At 37.6% G+C, this 20,022-nt stretch overlaps 1 protein-coding gene across 5 annotated transcripts in view; it reads right to left on the bottom strand.

Annotated features, from left to right (window-relative positions):
• CCNL1 (cyclin L1) overlaps positions 1 to 16,851 on the bottom strand; it is a 31,152-nt gene extending 14,301 nt beyond the window's left edge. For 2 of the 5 annotated variants that reach the window (XR_006817987.1, XR_006817988.1), the window contains exons 1-11: positions 15,662 to 16,842; positions 15,282 to 15,356; positions 14,688 to 14,797; positions 8,965 to 9,085; positions 7,816 to 7,880; positions 6,003 to 6,102; positions 5,794 to 5,898; positions 5,556 to 5,697; positions 4,992 to 5,103; positions 4,793 to 4,891; positions 125 to 293 (exon numbers count right to left, since the gene is read on the bottom strand). Coding sequence is in view for 2 of the 5 variants with exons in the window: in XM_046001789.1 (XP_045857745.1) it covers positions 3,724 to 4,072; positions 4,793 to 4,891; positions 4,992 to 5,103; positions 5,556 to 5,697; positions 5,794 to 5,898; positions 6,003 to 6,102; positions 7,816 to 7,880; positions 8,965 to 9,085; positions 14,688 to 14,797; positions 15,282 to 15,356; positions 15,662 to 15,964 (1,581 nt within the window). In the remaining 3 variants the exon portion in view is untranslated. Of the gene's footprint in view, positions 1 to 124; positions 294 to 3,190; positions 4,073 to 4,792; positions 4,892 to 4,991; positions 5,104 to 5,555; positions 5,698 to 5,793; positions 5,899 to 6,002; positions 6,103 to 7,130; positions 7,574 to 7,815; positions 7,881 to 8,964; positions 9,086 to 14,687; positions 14,798 to 15,281; positions 15,357 to 15,661 lie in introns of those variants that run through there. The other 3 variants (XM_046001789.1, XR_006817989.1, XM_046001790.1) reach the window with 3 other exon arrangements.
• Between the last annotated feature and the right edge of the window lie 3,171 nt (positions 16,852 to 20,022).

Here is a 20,022-nt window from a genome sequence, read left to right as displayed (position 1 = left end):
TGAACATCCTAATATAAAAATAAATTAAGAGATAGTAAGGATAATATGGATATTGACTGGGTAGTTAGGCATTACTGTTAATTTAAGTATAATAAAAGTACGGTGGTTATGTTTAAATCCTTACCTTTTAGACTGAAATAGTTGGGGATGAAATCAGTTGTCTGGGATTTTCTTCCAAATAAGCGTGCAAAGTAGAATGGTGAATTGTAGGTATGAACAAGGTAGGCTGACCACGAACTGATCACTTTTGGAGCTGAGATACGGGTATTGTACTACTTCTACTGGAAATTATCCTTAATAGAAGTTCAAAAATTGATACACTTCAGTTTATAAATTCAGGTAGAGCAGTAGCAGAATGTCAACTTCTTGACAAAACCTAGAAATTTTTTTTTTCCCCATTGCACAAGGCAAAAATTAGGATACCTGGAAAAAGCCATCTCTGCCAAAACAAATCTCACCCCACATGCAGATGTATTCCCTGCCTCTTCCATCTTCACAAACCTCACCCATAGTGCTCTTTCCAAACAAGGTTAAGTAGGTAAAAATTGAAACACTATTAAGAGTTCAATACTAGGGGTGCCTGGGTGGCTCAGTGGGTTAAGCCGCTGCCTTCGGCTCAGGTCATGGTCTCAGGGTCCTGGAATCAAGCCCCGCATCGGGCTCTCTGCTCCACAGGGAGCCTGCTTCCCCCTCTCTCTGTCTGCTGCTCTACTTGTGATGTCAAATGTCACAGATGTCTCTCTGTGTCAAATAAATAAATAAAATATTTAAAAAAAACAAGAGTTCAATACTGTAACAGGACCTTTCCTGACTTTTGCCTTTGCCTTTATCAATGCCTATCTTGTAAAGGAAATAGTTCCTGTTTAGATATAAGTTTAGGTATATAAGTTTAGATATAAGTTCAGGCTCTTAAGAAACAGCTATAGTTCAGCAGTATTACAAAATCATATATAGAAAGAACGTTTTTTCTTTTAAAGATTTTATTTGACAGATCACAAGTAGGCAGAGAGGCAGGCAGAGAAAAGGAGAAGCAGGCTTCCCAATGAGCAGAGAGCCGGATGCGGGGCTGGATCCCAAGGCCCTGGGATCATGACCTGAGCCGAAGGCAGAGGCTTAACCCACTGAGCCATCCAGGCACCCCTAGAAAGAATGTTCTTAATACTCTTAATACTATTCACCCCCTTTCAGAAGTTACTCTTATGCTAGGTCATGTTAGTTTCTAGTTAGATACAGAACTTATTTAAGTAGCACACCCAACACTTTAAAAATTGAAATGAGTCTTGTCTCCTTCAACATAGCTGCCTTTTCTTTTTCCAGCCCCATTGCCCACCACTGGTGAACCTGTTTTAAGTCTTTGGAATCCTCTTCAGCTTTTTTTTTTTCCTTTTAAACATCCTTAGTGACAGCAAATCTCTTTGTGGATCTATTTCATTTTGTGATACACCAAAAAATCATTTGGAGCCAAGACTAATTATCAAGCTATCAGGTGTGTTAAAAAAATTAATGGAAAAACCTAGTTTTATAGTTTTAACTATAAAATAATGGAATCATATAAGGCCTTCTATGATTTCTAGATTCAGGGGCATCTGGGTGGCTCAATCAGTTAAGCATCTGACTCTTGATTTCAGCTCAGGTCATGCAGGATTGTGGGACTGCCCCACATCTGGTCCCATGAGGAATCTGCTTGAGTTTCTTTCTCCCTCTTTGTCCCTCCCTGCTTATGCTCTCTCTCTAAAATAAAATCTTTAAAGACTTCTAAATTCACTTCCAAATTACTGGGAAATAACTCTCAGTGTGAATAACTTAAGTATTCGTTTGAAAATAAGGACCTGTGGCTTTTTCAACAAATTTCATTTTGTGATCACACTTTTATCAGCCCCAGCCAAGTCCGGTGGAGCCTCATTTTACTACTGAATCTTCCTAGCCTAAATAAAAACTATCACTAAATATCTAATATAATTTTAAAAAGAACTTTAAAGGTCAATAGGTCTGATTTAGTGTCATTTTAAAAGTTTTGATTTGTTCAAGAGGGCAGCTCACTTAAAATAATCATATGGTACCATTTCTTAATTTTAAGTACTATTTATGTGCAAATAGATTTCAATCTGGAGACTGGTTTGGTGCTACAATGTAACATTTAGTATTACATTGTTGCTCTTGGAAAGGAAGTCACTCAAAAGACCACAAATTATGGAATGACATGGTCACACCTCAAGAATCGTGCTTAGTTCTTCTCAATCCAGAACTATGATGAGTAACAAATTGTCTGGATTTGAATAATGATTGAGATATGTTCGAGTTTGTCTTTATCCTGGCCTATGTATGAAATCAGATTTCACTGTTTCTATTGTTCTTACGGTGTTTTACACATTTTCTGTGTTGATCTTTAAGCTACTTTCAGAAATAACAGTTCAGTGGGCATGACCGTTTATTATGAGTGTTATTTGGGCATGACCCAGGTCATTCCCAAACTTCAGCACAGACAGAATCACCCAGAAGCTGCTGAAGAGACGGCTGTGGAGGCTTAACCCTGGAGTTTGGGTTTCAAGTAGTCCAGGCATGGGTTCTTGCTTCTCAGTGATGCTGATACTAGTGATCTAGGGACAATATATTGAGAAGCATTGATCTGGACCATCTCCTACTTGAGGTGGACTGTGTTACCAGTCAGGTCCAGTGGGACCTGTCCACTCTGCTAGCTGCCACGTGACCACTTCCCTCAGACCCAATGGGAAACCTATCATAGGTGTGGAGGAGCATCACAGCGTTAAAAAAAGTTCCTTTTCTTGTATTCAAATTTTAAATATCAAAGCAAAATAAAATAAAGGTCTTGGGTTTATGTTATTTACACTGACAGAGTAGAAGTGAAATTAATACTTGCTTGTGGGCATAGATACCTCCCTAAACCAAACTGATATCTTCGACTTTAGAGTGACATGTTACTGTGTAAGCCACTAATAAATATCTCAAATTCAAAAAAAAAATATTACATTATTGCACAGCTCCCATTTGTTTTGTCCATGTATAAGGCAAAGACTTTTACAATAGCTCCCAATGCAGGTAATAACTGCATTTAATAATCTTAAACCACAGCTAATAGAAGAATAGGTCATAAAATCAGTACAGGCACTTTACTCTTTTTAAAAAATTTCACTCTTTTTAATAATTTATTTAAATAAGATATTTGAAGCAGTTTAGAAAAACAAGATTTGTATTTTATTTCCTTGTAAAAATCTTTACACATGCAGACAAACCAGTGTTAAGAAAGTATTCACCATCATTTAAACAAATAACCACTTAAATAGAACAGTGTCTGCAATTTTATCTGTATAAAAATAAGATACATTTTTACAGAATTCACGCTCCAGTTCTTATAGCAATAAACAATACACAACTCTAATAAGTACATTTGAACCTGACCATGGTTTTCAATTAGATACTGCTAGGGCATTTTAATGTGCAAAAAAAAAAAAAAAGAAAAAAAAAAAAGAAAAAGAAAAACAAAACAAAAAAACCCCCAAAAACAAAAACCAAAAGGAAAATAAAATAAAAAAAGAAAAAACATAGTTCTTTCCAAAAGAAATGTCCTCAGTGTTTCTAGAAACCTAGAGGGTTTTACAAAATCAAATCCTAATCAGTTTGCTTTTAATATTTTTGATTATGAGTCCATACATCACACTGTAGATAGGCAAAACCAGGAATTGATGCAGGCTCAAAGGAAGAAAGTCAGCGCCTGTGCCTGCCATGTCCTGAGCGACTGCCACCATGGTGCTTGCCTTTATGGGACCTCTCAAAGGAGCGAGACCTTTCACGCCTGTCCCTATGATGTCCCCTTTCATGCCTGTGTTTCTTGGCAGCATCTGAGTGATCCCGAGACTTGCTCTGAGATCGAGAACGAGATTTTTTCCTTTTATGACCATGTCTATTTGAACTTTTTAAATCATCTCTGGTATGCTTGGCCTTAAGGTGAGGAGAACCATGATTATGATGTCTTCTTGGGCTTTCACTGTGACTGCGGGACCTGCTTCTTGATCTTGAGCTGTATGTTCCAGATCGGCTCCGCCTATTATTATAACTTAGATAATAAAAATTTGATGTTTAGGTTCAGCTTCTGCTGAGAGCAGATTATTCTGGTGGTGCTTATAACAGGTTCAAAACAAAACTACTGACCTGTAGCATGAAGCAGTACATGTCAGATGGAAAACTTCCATTAAATCTCCCTACTCCCCACTAACTCCCATGCAGCCTATATTAGAGAAATTTTAAATATACTGTATTGTATCTATATGCCAGAATTTTTACAAAGCATCCTGGATAGCTATGCTTTTTATTGAGTATCTCACACATGTTCAAAGAGCCACTAAACAGACACAAGCAGCTCTCAATCTAATTACAAAAGCTAACCAGGAAAGACTCCGGCTATGATCAACTTGAGTTTTGGTTGTTAATTAACAGTCAATAAAATATTAGTATTTTCTTACTGAAATTGAACAAAACCACCATTTTCACACATTATAAACAGGATTATCATAGCTTTCCACAGCACTTTGTGGCCAGCCCCTACACTTCAAAAAAATGGGCAAAGACGGAATAGAATACTTGGTAAGCTACACCACCCCAAAACAAAAAGCCACATATAGGCAGGACATATTTCCAAACTTCTTTTCTCATAATGTATCTCATGTTAAAAAACTAAATCTAGCCCAACTATGAAAATATCTAGGTTCAATTTTTTTTAAAAAGCAAGAACTTTACTCCAAATATGACTGCTTTCTCTTCAAGAGTATTTACTTACTGTCTTCTTGGAGTATGTGATCTAGAACGTGATCGTGTTCTTGACCTTGATCGACTAGCACTCCTGCTATTTCTACTTCTCTTGCTGTCTTTTCTTACACTTAAAAAAAAAATCATTATTTTAGATACATGTTTAGTATGTTAGAAATTAAACACATAAAAGATTCTTTAGACCGATTTTCTAAGTCAAGTATACTCACCCATTGTAAGGGCTTTTGGAAGCCTGTTGTCTGTCCTCAGGTTCTTTCTTGACAGTCTTCACATTAACGGATATTGGTGACTTCTCTTCAGCCTTCACTTCTCTTGGTGATGCTTTAAAAACAAAAACAAAAAACCAACAAAAAACAAAAAGACATGTTACCTGTTGCGATTTAACAGAGGGCCAGAAAGTTGTTTCTAAATGGAACTCAAAGTACTATGCTTTCAAGTATTAGTCTTGAGCTATCATGAAAGAAAACAATAACAGCTTCTCGTATCACTGTTTCTATGCCACTATTAAATAATGCTATTTTTTTTTTAAAGAGGTTTTATTCATTTACCTATTGGGGGGGGGCAGAGGGAGAGAAAATCTCAAACAGACTCTGCACTGAGTACGGAGCCTTGACACAGGGCTGGATCTCATGACCCTGAGATCATGACCTAAGCCGAAATCAGGAGTCAGATGCTCAAATGACTGAACCACCGAGGAGCTCCTAAGCGCTAAAGCTTTCTAATAACCACACACCTGCAGTGGTCAAATCTTTTTAATTCTGAATATATCTTACATGGTTTGGAGGCTGGAGAAAATCCACCAAGGGTTGAAAGGGCTGGAGTTCCATCGGGATTCAATCCCTTTGCTTTTAATTTGGCTTCCTGTAAGGCTACTTTTCTTTTCTCTACTTCTTTTTCTAGCAATTCATAGTTAGGCTGATGGAAGAAAATGAAGTTAGTATTTTCCCCTTATATTAGTTGAGACTCTTTTAAGTACTTAAAAAGTATTAACACAAACGAGTAAACTACTACCTTTTTTCTGGTATAAAGCCTAAGTGTTTCTATGCAGATTTCTTGGATCTCTTCTTCTGTAGTACCAAAAAGAAGAAACCAATGGGGACGAGTTGGTAATGGAATCTAAACCATAAAAACAGAATGGTTTAGATCAAATTTCAGTTTATATTGAGAATGCTAATTCTTGTGATTTATCCTATAGAACAAAACAGGCTATATATACCTACCTGAAGGGCTCTAGCCGCAAGGTAGATACAAGCACATGCTATTGTCTCTGGTTGAAATCGAACAAATACATTCGTTCGAAGACTGTCATTCATATAATTCCTGAAAAATATTTCAACTATAAGCTTTGTACATAAACACAGTCCTTCTGAAGCTTACATAAAAATTGGAGACTCAATCTACTTTATTCTTTTTTCTTCTCATGTTTATATTCATATCCTCGTATTCTAGCATATAACAATTCTTAACTCAAAAATCAGTAAGAGATAAGAATTTAACACTAGAACCATTCTTCATTTTCCTATATATGATCAAAGTTCTTTAAAATAATTCCACATTATTATTCCAAATAGAACTTTAAAAAAGTTTTCATGTAGTTCTATGAAAAGCAATGCTTTCAAGATCAATTTTGACATAACTTATTTCAGAAATGATAAACCACTCCAACAATACTTCGAGCCATTAATTATTGACCATCTCTCCTTTTATCCACAATGAAAAGCAGTGTCAACCAAGTTCTTTCAAAAACTCAAAATACTGTGACAGGGGTAAAAAGGCATTTTCAGTAAGCACTCACCAAGTTATATTAAGAAATCTCAGCTACTGCAGAAAATTTAAGTAGGGAAGAGCAATAAATACATAAAACAGCCTTGTTTACATACCTTTTTTTGTGACTAAGTATAAACAAAAGCAGTAAACTACTTCAGTTAATAAATTGCTGGACAATACCCCTGAAGTACTAAAGAAATTTCACAAATTGCTTAAAAGTTTAAACTAAAAGACTATTTCTTAAAAATCCTTACCCGTGAAATAACTGCTTAAATGTTTTATAGAGCATATATTAAAAATGTCATGCATTTTATAAAAGCAATTCGACTTTTCTAATATTACTAATATTTATTGAATCCTAAAGAAGCATGGCAGTCATTAAGCCCAGAACATAAAAATTACTTAAGTCCTGCACATCATTAACAGTCTTGAAAAAAGTAATTGTAGCTGGACCAAATTCATTATTTTACCTTAAAATAAGCCAGCCCTCCAAATCAAACATCTTCATGTCAAAAGTTCAAAGTTCTAAAGTGCTTATGTTAATATTAACATCTCTTTTAAAGACTGTACTTCTATTATTGCCTCAACAGTCCAGCAGCTGTACTTCATCCAATATGGGAATGGTGCCCATTTTAAGCTGCAAGTTGTAGTTTCCTTTGGTAGAATCCATGCTATACATACTAAAAATAGAAATCTAAGTCAAATTCCTAACAAAAAAGTCATTTAATTCATAATGGCTGGACAACAAATCTATCAAAAATGAACTATTCATTTTGATAGTTACAGGTATACATTATATACATAGGCATGTTGAATAGTTACTTCTAGAAGCAAATATACAAATCCTTTTGACACCCCGACAGAACTAGAAGATGCTGCCAGATGGATATGGACCACTTCAGTGAATCTCGGATCAGAGCTTGCACTGGATTGGCTGGAGAGCAGGGCAGCCAATCAGGCCATCCTGAGGTCATGGGCTGAAGTGCAGAGGGCAGAGTTCTATGACTTACCATCATGGACTACCCTTTAATTAAAGAGTAGAAAAAAGAACAAAGTTAAATTGAGTTCTCCACTGAAAGCAATTAGTCAAGCCAAGAAAACAGGAAGCAGAAATAAGCATTATTTACCTTTTGGTTAAAAAACAAAAAAAAAAACAAAACGCACCAAAACAAACTCCTCTCATTATTTTGGAAAGGGAAAATGAAACTTACTTTATTTCTGCTTCTGTTTTCCTGGCTAGGAAAGAAATGTAAAAAAGAAACTTACCAGGCAGTCTGAACCAGGGTTTGATTACGTTCACATTCTAAGACTTGTAAATACATAACAATGATCTGAAGGACAAGGGAAAAAAACTCAATTTAGCATATGGTGCATCTTTCAGAGTACTGAGTTCAATGAATTTAAATAACTGAAATGTTAGATGCAAGTTTTAACTCTTCTACAAACTACGCAGATAATACAGACCAACCTAAAAGGTACAATACAGGCAATGTGAGTTATTATGCTACTAGATTATCTAAAAACTTTAAATATGAGCCAAAATTGCACAGGAAAGAGTCAAATCAATTAAAGACAATACCTCATTTCTCATGAACACCTTACTATGTGACAGGCACTGTGGTAGGGATTATTTCACTTATTTTCCAAGGTATAAATTCTCCATGTCTAAAAACCGTGCAGACTACGTTTTTAAAGTTACAATGAGTGTGATCATATTATGTAATACTGTGAGGACTACAATAAATAAACACTACACTTTCTGCAGTAAAGCTAATCATGTTTAAGAGTATAAATAAATACTACATGTAAGTAGCTTCACCACAGTTCAAGTCAGAGCTTTCTGAACCTGTATAATCAATCATTCCCATTTTACAATCTTGAAGATGTAGAATCTGGGGAACAGAGATATTTGCCAGAGTCCCAGAGCTAATGGCAGAGACAAGTTTCTATCACAGATAGTCCTATCCCCAGAGCACCCCTACAGTAATCACTGTGCTCTAATGATGATATGATCATCCAGCCAAGAGGTATTGGAGAAATCTATAAATGTACAATAATGTTAACAAGAGAGCAGTCACCACGCTTTGAACATTTTACTGTGCGACAGGTAGTGTCCCATGTACTTCTGCAGACGTGTATTATTTACTCCTAGAAATAAAGTACTTCACTATCTGTTTTCTAAGTAGAGAAACTGGGTTAACCACAGAGGGGAAAAAAGAATTTCTCTATGCCCACACAAAGAAGAGTGAAGATCTGAACCCAAATCTTTTTGACTCCTATTTTACTGGTGAACTTAAAAAGAACGCCCTTTAACCACGGTTAACTCTAAAATTAACCGTAACAAATTCATGTAAGACACAATTTTAAGAAAAACCCTAATACTTACGAATGTAATTTCTGCATTCTACAACTCACCTTATGGGGATGCTTGACATGAACACAAAATCCCAACTCCTTTAGCACCCTCCTCTCTGCCTTGATAACTTGATTTTTGGTGTTAATGTAGTTCTGATCAAGGATCAGGGGGCTTGGAGTCCTATAGTTTGTAAGAAATAAAATCAAAACTGTTTTGCACATCCAAAAAATTTTATTTGTGGCATCTCCATTTTCCCTTCCAACCAACTATTGGCAACAGAAACCAGCTTTTTAAACTCCTGCAAACAAGTTAAAGCATTAATCTTATGCTGTCCAAGTTATGCTAATTAAACATATACTTAACTAAGTTTCTATAGGAACTAGCTCTACCCTGTAGTGAAAAAGTCACTCTAAAGCTTCTATCTAGCCGTTGCTGATCTTTTTCACAGGATTATCTTAAGGGTGATGTATATAAGATAAACTTAAGTGACTGTTGATTTATCATCACAAACCCCATTAGTCTCTATCATAGATTCTTTGTGATGACAAAACTAATTTTTAGCTCTTGAAAATATTTACTATAAAGACTTCATAGATTACAATGATTCTACTCATTTTCTAAAATAGCAACTCTTGGCTAGTTGATGGCCAAAGTAAAAATCAGAGAGGAAAAAATGGTAGAGAGCTAATCCAGATTCTAAGTGGACATTCTGCTTAAACTTTCTAAGAATCCACCACTGTCAAAGAAAATCTGAAAACTGAAGAGTCAGCCCAATTAAAATAAGAAACGTTTTAAAAATCAGACTCAAAACTAAAAGTGATCAAGAAAACTAAACTTGAATTTGGTCTGATTTGTCCTTATCAGGCAGAAAAACTTTTATTTAGTATGCAATGTAAGAGAAGGAAGCATAATGAGGGAACCAGAAGAACACTCGAGGTGTCTGTGCCAGACTAAATTCTGAAAGCTTCTAAAAGCTGTAACACAGAAAGCTATCTATCAATGGGTCAATGCTTTGGAAATAGCATTTTCAATTAAAAGACTACCTGCTTTAAATCTTATATTCAAAACTGGTTTCTTCCTGAGTCCTGAGAAGTTTGTTTTCAGTCAGGGCTTGTGGACTTTCATTTCCCAATGTCCTTCATTTGATACATTTTCAGATCCAACCACCAAGAAGTATATTTTCATTACGATGAAATTTTAAGGTTTATATATGGGGAGAACATTTAAGTATTTTTTCCCCCATACTGAATTCATTTTCAGCCAAAATATTCAAGAGTTTTTGCTCTGGGCAGAATGTTACAACACCCCAATTCACAACTCATTTTTACCATGCACACCAAATCCAGAAAAATGTAAGCTCATATTTAAATACATTCACTTGAATATTAGAAAACAACTGAAATGAGCTATAATTAATAACTAGCCCTGCAATGACATACTATCTAAAAATCTCATTTATCTTCCTTTCTTACACCCATCTAAAATTACAAAAACTGGAATGCTCACTAGACTATTTCAAATTATTTATTTCATACAGTATGATTTTTAACGAATTACATTAAACAGAGTTGGCAAATCTGAGATGGAAACTAGCTTACTTAAATTAACAATGCTGAAAAAATTGGCTTCCCTCAGTTCAAGTCCCATTTAGCTATGAAAAGTATGAGGAATGAGGCCACCAACTGGACAGGGGACCGATTTCTAACATAAAAATGTAACAATGAATCTATCTGATCAGAACAATAGACTACAAGTTAACTGCTCTTTGAGAAAAAATTAACTTCAGAGCAATCAATGTACCCATGAAACTGTAACCTCTCAATCTTCAGGTTTATAATTTTTCAGGGTTTATCACCGTAACAGGAAATTTGGAAAAAAGTCAAACCCACACCTCAGACTCTCAAAACTAGTTATTTGATGGCCCTCCTTCAACAAATATTAGGAAAGAGAGTATCTCCACTGTTACAGCTGCTGGCCACTAACTCTGTACCCTGTCATTCAGATTATAAACTGCACCATTACAGTCCTAAAAATAAAATTTTACAAAATTAATTTTCTTAATTTCCCCCTTTTTGTGTTGAGCAAACTCATCTACACCTTTTACTAATAAGCATGCTTTAAGAGTTGCCTTCAAATTCTGTTAAAATTCATTTTTTTTTTTGCAATTAACCAGAAAACACTTGTTTGAATAATGGCTACTATCTGATCCCAAATCAGGCTTACTCATTCATTAATTCAGCTTAAATGAATTGTTATTTTCCATTCATTCTGCCACAATTTTTGCTTTCCCTTCTTTATATATCAAAATCCCAGTGACACCAAAACTCGACTAAGGAAAGCAAACTCATTTATTATAATTCAACTATAATATTCATCTTCTTGCTTAGGCCTTCTGTCACCTAGTTTTGATAGTTAACTTTGTACTGATTTAATTTGCTATCTTCATTTTAAGAAGTGGTTTTAAGTCAAGGAAGGCGGAATGAACATGTAATTTACAACTACCTTATAAAGATTACTTTGTATCAGATAGAGAAATGTGTCCCCATAAGACAGCAGTAAGGAAAGGTTAAAGAAAACTGTCTAAGGGAATGGTTTCCTTACTTACGTTAACAAAGTATCAAATAGTACAGCCTATGATAGCAAGCATGTAAAACTGAACTGAGACTTTAGAATTTTTTCATCTCCAATTTGGTAAACTTTCCAGTAAGATTTAGGAGGTGACATTCTTAAATAAGAGAACTTTCATCTACTCAGAGAAAAAATAATTTGCACTATCAACAACCAACCAAACCTTAACTCCACCTCTCCCGTTTTTGAGTTTGTCAGACTTTCCAAATTAAATTTCAATGAGAACAATTTTCAAATTTTAGTTTTAATAGGAAATCTTGGGCTTTGGTCACTGGAAATTTTATCTGGTCTCTCAGAATAATTTTCCCTTCAGCATAATCAATCTAGTTGAAATACAACTTAACAGGGGAAAAAAAAATAATTAGAAATAAGAAATCCAAACATGGTCACTTTCACTCATGTGATACAAAGACCCAGAATATTTGGAACTAGCTCTTCAACAGACTCTATTAAAAAGTGAGATTAAGTAGTTTATAGGGAGCCAGACTGTTTTTCAACATACAGAAATGTGCAATACCTATGCCAGAGGAACGTTCCCTCTTTAGCAGTGTTTAAACAGATGAAGGCCACCACCTTTAAAGCCACCAAAATAAACAGAGAAGTTGGACTAAATAACAAGATCACTTAATACCCCTCCAACTTCATCTATGATTTATATACATATTGAAAATTCCACACCATATTCATCAATGAGTGGTTGCATCAGTCTGAAGATTTATCTTCTTTTAGAGAACCCTTAAAGGATGCATGTGGGCTCCTTACAGTTACAGAAAATGCTTAATTTTCTGGAAATATGTTGCATATCAAAACCAAGTTTGGAAACTACTAAAAAACCTATTTTTCTTTTCAATTCACCCATTTATTCCGAGCTTATGAAACTACAAAAAATTGAGAGGAGGGGAGGGATCCAGGACAAGACTTGGATAATGGTACTTTCTAAAAGCTCCTCTCGTGATTCAAATGTGTAATCAGGACTTAAAAAAGACCTAAAGGCTACAAAAATGATGCTCCGCTGTAATTACCAAGATCATACTACAATTTAAAGCTGTGCATAAACCACATTAAAACAGCATTATTAAGATAAACTGATATGCTATTTAACTAACGTGTATACTGATAGTACTTTCTAGTGATATTACTCTACATAAAAATATACCAAGCTACAGTTCTAATAACTTGGACAGCAAAGACAAAAGCTTGTAACAAGAAACAGGAGTTCTTCTAAATGGTTCACCAGTGGCCAACCTGTTAGTCCCCGATTCCAGTGACCTATTCTCAGAGCACTGGCTTCTCCTTGGGGATTTTCGATACTTCACTCACTGTTGCCATGACGACAGCTTCATCTCTATGTACCACTCCACATCACCCAGGCTTTGGTAAATGTAGCTGGTCGCTGTATAGTCGGTTGCAAGGGAAAAAAGAGTTGAAGTTAATAACATATACAAGTTACGTGTCTGAGTAAACTTGTAATATGCATAGAAACACTTTTACATCCTGCTTTAAGAAAAAGGCTTCCATGCAATTAACAACTCCTTTTAAATTTCATGCTATAATCAGACTTGTAAGATTGAGACAAAGTCAATTCTCTGTAATAATGACCAAAACACACTATTACATCAGACACAACAGTCAGTCAGGTGAGATGTTTTAAATTCCAAGGTTTTTATGGTTAAGACCTACTCTGACTTCAAGGAAGAATACTCTAAGCCTCATGGAAAAACTTCAAAATAGATAATCGTTAAATGATAATAGTTGGCTCAATGATTCAAAGAATACAGACAGAAAACTCTTAGGCAAACACAGAATCCTTTGACTAAGGATAAAAAGCCTTTCCACTACTGTCATTTTGTTTTAAACACCCTGAAGAATCAGCTAGGTATCTAAAAACAAATTTTAGCTCAAACCATACTAAATACCAATTTGAAATCTTCCCAATTTCCAGGGATTCCTCACCAAGAAGCTAAAAGATATTTTAAAATGAAATAAAAAATTAGTCTATCCCTGGATATGGATAGGATGAAGAAGAAAAGATGGAAAAAGAATGTCAGAAAACTGAAAAAATGCTGTGAAAACTCTCTGGGTAGCAATGTTTCAAACTTTGTAACTAAAGATAACTTTACTGTTTGTCTCTGGATAGTTCCATTACTGCCAACTTTAGATTCAACCAATAACGACCACTCACAAAGGATACTTATTTGCCACTAACTGACACCCAACCCCCAACAACTTAAAATCCTTTTATAACTAACTCCCACAGTGTAAGTTTATCTAACATCACCACAAATTCTTAAAAAGTTAACACAAAAACTAACCTACACCAAGTATATCCTTCTGCAGCGTATACTAGAAGTCACCTCTAGATGAAGGAAGCCCTGCAACTAAAACTTTTTGGCACTGCCTCACACGAACACACAGGTCCACATAACAGTGTTGTCATGCAGCCACAAAATCTGTAAGGTAACACTATTTGGTCTCTATTTTCTTACTTCTTACAAGATTGAATAAAATAGGCCTTATCTAAATATGACCCATCAATTAGTTATTTCTCTACCCCACTCACTGATACTGTATCTAACCAAAACAAAATACCTGTTTAATCCCTTTGACTTCAAACTTCAACCTTTATCATTCTGCAGTCCTTTCAGATCCGGTATTATGCGATATATCGTAGTTCAATGTTGAGAAGTATTCTAACAAAAGCCAACCTCAATTGATAAAGAATTAACTGGACTTCGAGTAGAAAAACATAATCTACACAAAACTTTGCCACAATATTAACTTGAACTGCAGTGTTCACACTTCCAGCCTTCAGTCTTCCAAGAGAGGGGGGAGGGGAAATAACTTACAGAATACACTCACACTTGAGCCAAACGTATTCCCTTTCTTGTTTAATCTTAAGCCACAGGACTGGCTTCACAGCACTGTTAGGATTGTCCATAAATGCAACTGCCTCTACAAACTTTAGATAGCTGGTTAATTGTGATTTGTTTTAAATTAATTGAAGTATTAGTGAGTTCCTATGTGAATTTTAACACCTAAATTAAAGCAGTTTTTCCTTTGCATCAGTTTTGAGAGGAAAGAATGTTTTGATTTGATGATTGGTGCACAATACAGTAGCAGCAAAAAATACTGTGTTCAATAATGCCAATCTTACCTTTTTCCTCTTAACTGGCGTAGATGGTGAAATACATTAATCACATCTCTTATTCTTCTAGGTGCTTCTTCAATTTTGGATGCAAGATTAATACAAGCCATGGCAACAATCTGAAAAAACCCACAATCCAATAAAATGTTGTTAGATTACACCACTATCAAGTACAATTAGAAAGATGTATACCCCCTCAAAATTTAACTAATTCTGATGAAAAAAATTTAGGACACAGCTGGGACTTTTGGTGAAATAAAAGTACGATGGGCTTTTCTAGGCCATAGGCCTAACAAATTTGCTAATACTATGTTTTTTATTGCTTAAATAATCTTAATTTTGAATCCAAAGTCAAGCTAAGTCTCCCCGGAACTCTGAATTTGGTTAAAATGTTAATTTTTACTAAGAGAGAAAATGGGCTCAAGATACGCTTTCTAGTTTTCAAACACATTCCAAAAGTCTCTGCTGCTGGGCGAAAGGAAAACTAGATACAAAGACCTAAACTAACCACTCCCTTTCCAGAAAAGCTGGCTAGAGACACTACCCCCTCCTCCCCACTTCCGGATGAAGAAATCCCTTCACACCCGCCCCCGCGATTCTTACCTCGAAACTATGTTTGACGAAAGACTTGGAGTAGAAAAAACGATGAAACAACACCTGCCCCGTTGCCATCGCCACCTGCAGACGAAAGAAGAACGGAGGCGCAGGGGTCAGGCGGGACCGCACCAGGCGCCGCCGCCATTTTGTGCTGCCGCCCGCTCCCCTTCCCCCTCCCCCTCCCCCCGCGAACTGCTCGCTACCGGGTCCTCCCTTCGCCTCCGCGCCCTCCCGCCCTCGACACACCCGGGATCCGACTAGGACCCGTGGCTGGAGAGGCTGAGGAGAAATCCCCACCCTGCCGAGACACGGTGAAACCGGGATGCAGCGGAAGGGACAGCGGGGAGGGGAGGCGCACTCTGCCGGCCCAGGGCCGGCGCACTGACCTGCGGCAACCGGAGGAGAATGCCGGCGGCCTGGATGAGCTCGCAGCCCAAGATGCGCAAATCGGTCTCGCTGGGCAGGTCGAGCCCGTCCTGCATGGACGGGGTAGGGGAAAGCCGCTCCTCCGGAATCAGCGAGTGATCGATGGTGAGCGAAACTTCCGAGTAGAGGCGGTCGCCGATCAGGATCCCTCCTGTCGTGGTCGTCGTCGTAGTTGTCGTCCCGGAGCTGGAGCCGCCCGCGCTCGGGGCGGCGGACGAGACGGCGGCGGCAGCGGTCGCGGTCGGGTGAGGCCCGGACGCCATAGTTTCAGCGAGCTGCACGCACGCCCAACGCAGCCGGAACCGGGAGCGAGACTAACCAGCGTCCTCGGCGCGACGGATATTCCCGTGACCGCCGGGTTCTGGGCCGCTTCACGCAGCGTGCGCTTCCGCCCTGACGTCACCACGCCCGGCTGGTACGCGCCAACTAGTCCCTTCAGACCTCCTCTAGGCTTGCGCCGGCGGGGGAGCTGCGGACCGCGGTGTTCAACTCTTCTGTCATCGGGTGACCTCTCGGCTGGGGCCCCGGAGTGGTCGAGGAGGTCGTCTTTTTAGCTAAAACAGGTTTTAGCCGTCGCGTTTTTAATCGTATTAGGCAAAAGTATAATAAGGGAGCTTTACAGGCTATCTTATTATCCCCAAGGTGAAGTTGGCAGAATTTGCTATAATTCCTGCGCGATTTCGGTAATTTGTCTAGAACGTGCGTCGCTTTGCTCCCGTCTCTCGCCCTCTCCTATCTTGTATCTGCGCGGCGCAGTTCAGCGGGTACAAAGGGAAACTTAGGGCCGACCTTTGCCCGCATTGGCGAGTAGAAGCGGTGTCGTGCGTGGCCGAATTCGTAATTTAAGGTGACCCGCAGGGAACCCGAAGAGGGCTGCTTTTCAGTATTTTTAGACAACACGAATGTGAACTACATTTCTCCCCCGCTCACACACACACACAAAGCTCTCCGATGAGCATATAATTACCCGTGGTATCGGAGTAAGGCGAAGGCGTCGTAATGACCTGGAGAGACGCTGCTTTCGCCTGTTGGCTTGCGAAACTCAGGCCTGAGTCAGTGACTTCGCCACAGTTACAGTAATCTGGAAAAATCCCTAGTTTCCAAAAGTAGGGCGAGAACTTTACAGAGGTAATTGGATTTTACCCGGGGATCAATGTATTCATATTGGTTACCACAACTGAGCAGAATGGGAGAGATCGGTCTGATTTGTGTTTTTTTTTCTTCTGGGATATTAGCTAGCGATTCTCAGAATTTCCTCAAATTTGAAGTAAAAATAAAGGTACTGTTACAAACTACTAGAGTAGAGAGTCAGGAAAAAATGAGTAGATCTTGGTTTACTCCAATTATCTTTTTATCCCACACTTGAACCTCTGAGATGGTTGGCTAGGGATGAGAAGTCCCATTATCTTTCTATTAACAGAGCTTCGGTTTAAGGCTTACTTTAATTATAAAAAGTGCACTGAACCTTGGATCTTCAGAGCAAAGGAAATTTGAATGCATTTTGATATTTGTTAGTGATATCACTGAAGCAAAACATACTCAGAAACCTCATTTTAAAAAAAGCATTGTCAGTTTTATTTAGTAAATCCTTAACATGAGTAGTTCTGAACTCGCTGCGAATTAGAATCTTCTGGGGAGTTTTTTTTTTTTTTTTTAAACAGATAGAGATCACAAGTAGGCAGAGAGGGAGGCAGAGAGAGAGGCAGGGAAGCAGGCTCGCTTCCGAGCAGGGAGCCCGATGTGGGGCTCGATCCCAGGACTCCAGGATCATGGCCTGAACTGAAGGCAGAGGGTTTAACCCACTGAGCCACTCAGGTGCCACTCAGGTGCCCCTCTTCTCGGGAGTTTTAAAAACATACTGATGCTTGAGCCTTACCTGCAGAAGATAATGTAATTAATTTAGGGTGGGCCCAGCCAGTGTTTGGATTTTGCCCATCCTCCAGTGATTCAGATCTTCAGGCAGGCGTAAGAAACACTAATCCAAGAGAGTGTAAAATTCTCGTGCTGACTGAAGCACTTAACTTCTCTGCCCATCATCTCCCTGGCCTTTTTGACCAGGCTGTTTCCAAAGAAACTTCCCTTCCCAGTATTCACAAGAGATTTAAAAATTCCATTAATTTTGAAAATTTTGGAATCTCAAAAACTAGTTGATGATATGCTGTTTTCCTGATTGTCATAACCTACTGTGGTTATGTAAAATAGTAGTATTGGGGAGATTTGCATCAGTGACACATAGGAACTCTTTCATTGTTCCAAACTGAAAAAAAAACCTAATTGGTGACATTGAGTTTCAGTGAAATCACCATCTGTATTTTTAATGACCCAAAAGTAATATAGTTTAGCTTACTTTTAAGTTATTTCTTAATGGAAATTTTTTTCTTCTTTGGGGGCTCTTCCCACCCTGCCCCTTCAGTAAGCTCTTGGTGTTGTCTTGATATATTTTAAAATATATTTTTACTCTCTAGGTCCATGATATTTCAAGTTCACAAGTGTAAGAGGGAGTTCTGGGAGGTGGTAGAGTTCTTAGCTCTGTTCCTGATATCTTTTCCCAGGACTTACCACTCCCCGCCTCTTGTATCTGACACTGATTTCCAGAAGAGCAGAAACACCCTGACTATTCTATGCTTTGGGCCTATTTTAAATCCTTCTGACTGTACCCTAACTTATATCCAATAGTTAGGAGTATTTTCACTGTTCATCCCTTCAGCTTTAACAAAGGTGGTAGAGAAAGTGGGCTAATACTTATTTGTTTAGCATTAACTCAGCAAACTGAGGTTACTTTTAACTTAAAAAAAAAAAAAAAAAAAAGCCGTGACTAATCCAGAGGATGGAATGCAATAGTTCAAGTGGTTCTGCTCCACAAGGTTGTCTAAGGACAAGCGTTAAAACAAATAAATAAATAAATAAATTATGATTATCCTTTGGAGGGTCAAATTCCAGAAAAATCATGGTATAGAAAATTGTTAAATTATTTCTGAGTTATTTTGAAGAAAGTAGTTTTTCCACATACCTACTTCCAGAACATCAAACATTAAAATGTAGAAAGACAAAGATCTGTTTAGAGCTGTAAAGGTTCCAGAACTGGAAAGAGTAAAGTATACGTTTTAATTGTGTAAAAGCATTGGCATTAGGAGAAATTATTCAGACAAGTGAGAGAGTTCCATTAGTAAGTTAAATGTCTGAGTTGTCACTCAAAAGAAAAAATGGAATGATCTGTCTGTAATAAATTTTGTATATTCTTTCTCTCTCTTTTTTTTTTTAGAAGATTTTATTCATTTGAGAGAGAGAGAGAGCACAAGCAGGGGGAGAGACAGAGGGGGAAGCAGACACCCCACTGAGCTGGGAGGCTGAAGTGGGGCTCAGTCCCAGGACCTGGAAATCATGACCTAAGCCGAAGGCAGATGCTTAACCATTTCAGCCACTCAGGTGTCCCTGTATATTCTTTCTCAACAAACAGATGTTCTGTTAGTGGACCCTGAGTTCACCCATGTCTAAAAGGAAATCAGTGATAACTGGAGTAAAATTGCAGTTTTTACTGTTTTAAGTAAACCCTCTAGGCTTCAGATGATGACTGGAGAGACAAATGGATTTATTATTGGCCTTCCTGTGACTACTGAAGAATCACATTCTTGCTGCTTTAATCAGTTCTCACTCCATTAAATTGTGTAGCCTCTCTGGGGATCATGTTTTTTATTATTAAACTTTCAGGTTCTTTATAGTAAAGATTATTATAATCTAATAATTCTATAATCTATAATCTATAAACTAATAATTGATTAGTCTCCTTACTTTCTTCAGCAATTGATATTCATCAGTAGGCTACCAGAGGCTAAAGGCAAATGAAGTGTAAGTCCCCACCAGAAGAAGCTACACTTAAAAAAAAAAAAAAAAAAAAAATTTTTATATATTTGAGAAAGAAGGGTGGGAGGAGGGGAAGAAGGAGAGAATCTCAAGCAGACTCCCCACTGAATGCGAAGCCTCACAAAGAGCCTCAGTCCCAGGACCCATGAGATCATGACCTGAGCCAAAACCAAGAATCAGATGCTCAGCCGACTGAGCCACCCAGGCTCAGTGTATCATTCCTTTAATAAAGGGAATTTAAGTGTATCATTAAGTGTATTAAGTGTATTATTCCCTTAATAAAAGGAATGATAGACACAAAGATGAATGTTACGGTGACTAGTAAGTGCAAAAAGCAGGCAGAAAAGAGATAAGTCATCATGGTTAATGAGATCAGGAAGAATTTATAACCTTAGGAAATTGCTAATCAAGTTTCTGTTTATAGCAGAGATCATAGAATATTTGACTTTACACATGAACT

This window comes from Meles meles, chromosome 4 (genome assembly GCF_922984935.1).
Source record: "Meles meles chromosome 4, mMelMel3.1 paternal haplotype, whole genome shotgun sequence".
Classification (NCBI taxonomy): domain Eukaryota; kingdom Metazoa; phylum Chordata; class Mammalia; order Carnivora; family Mustelidae; genus Meles; species Meles meles.
Note: the sequence above shows the minus strand (reverse complement) of the source record. Positions and strands in the feature narration are given on the sequence as shown.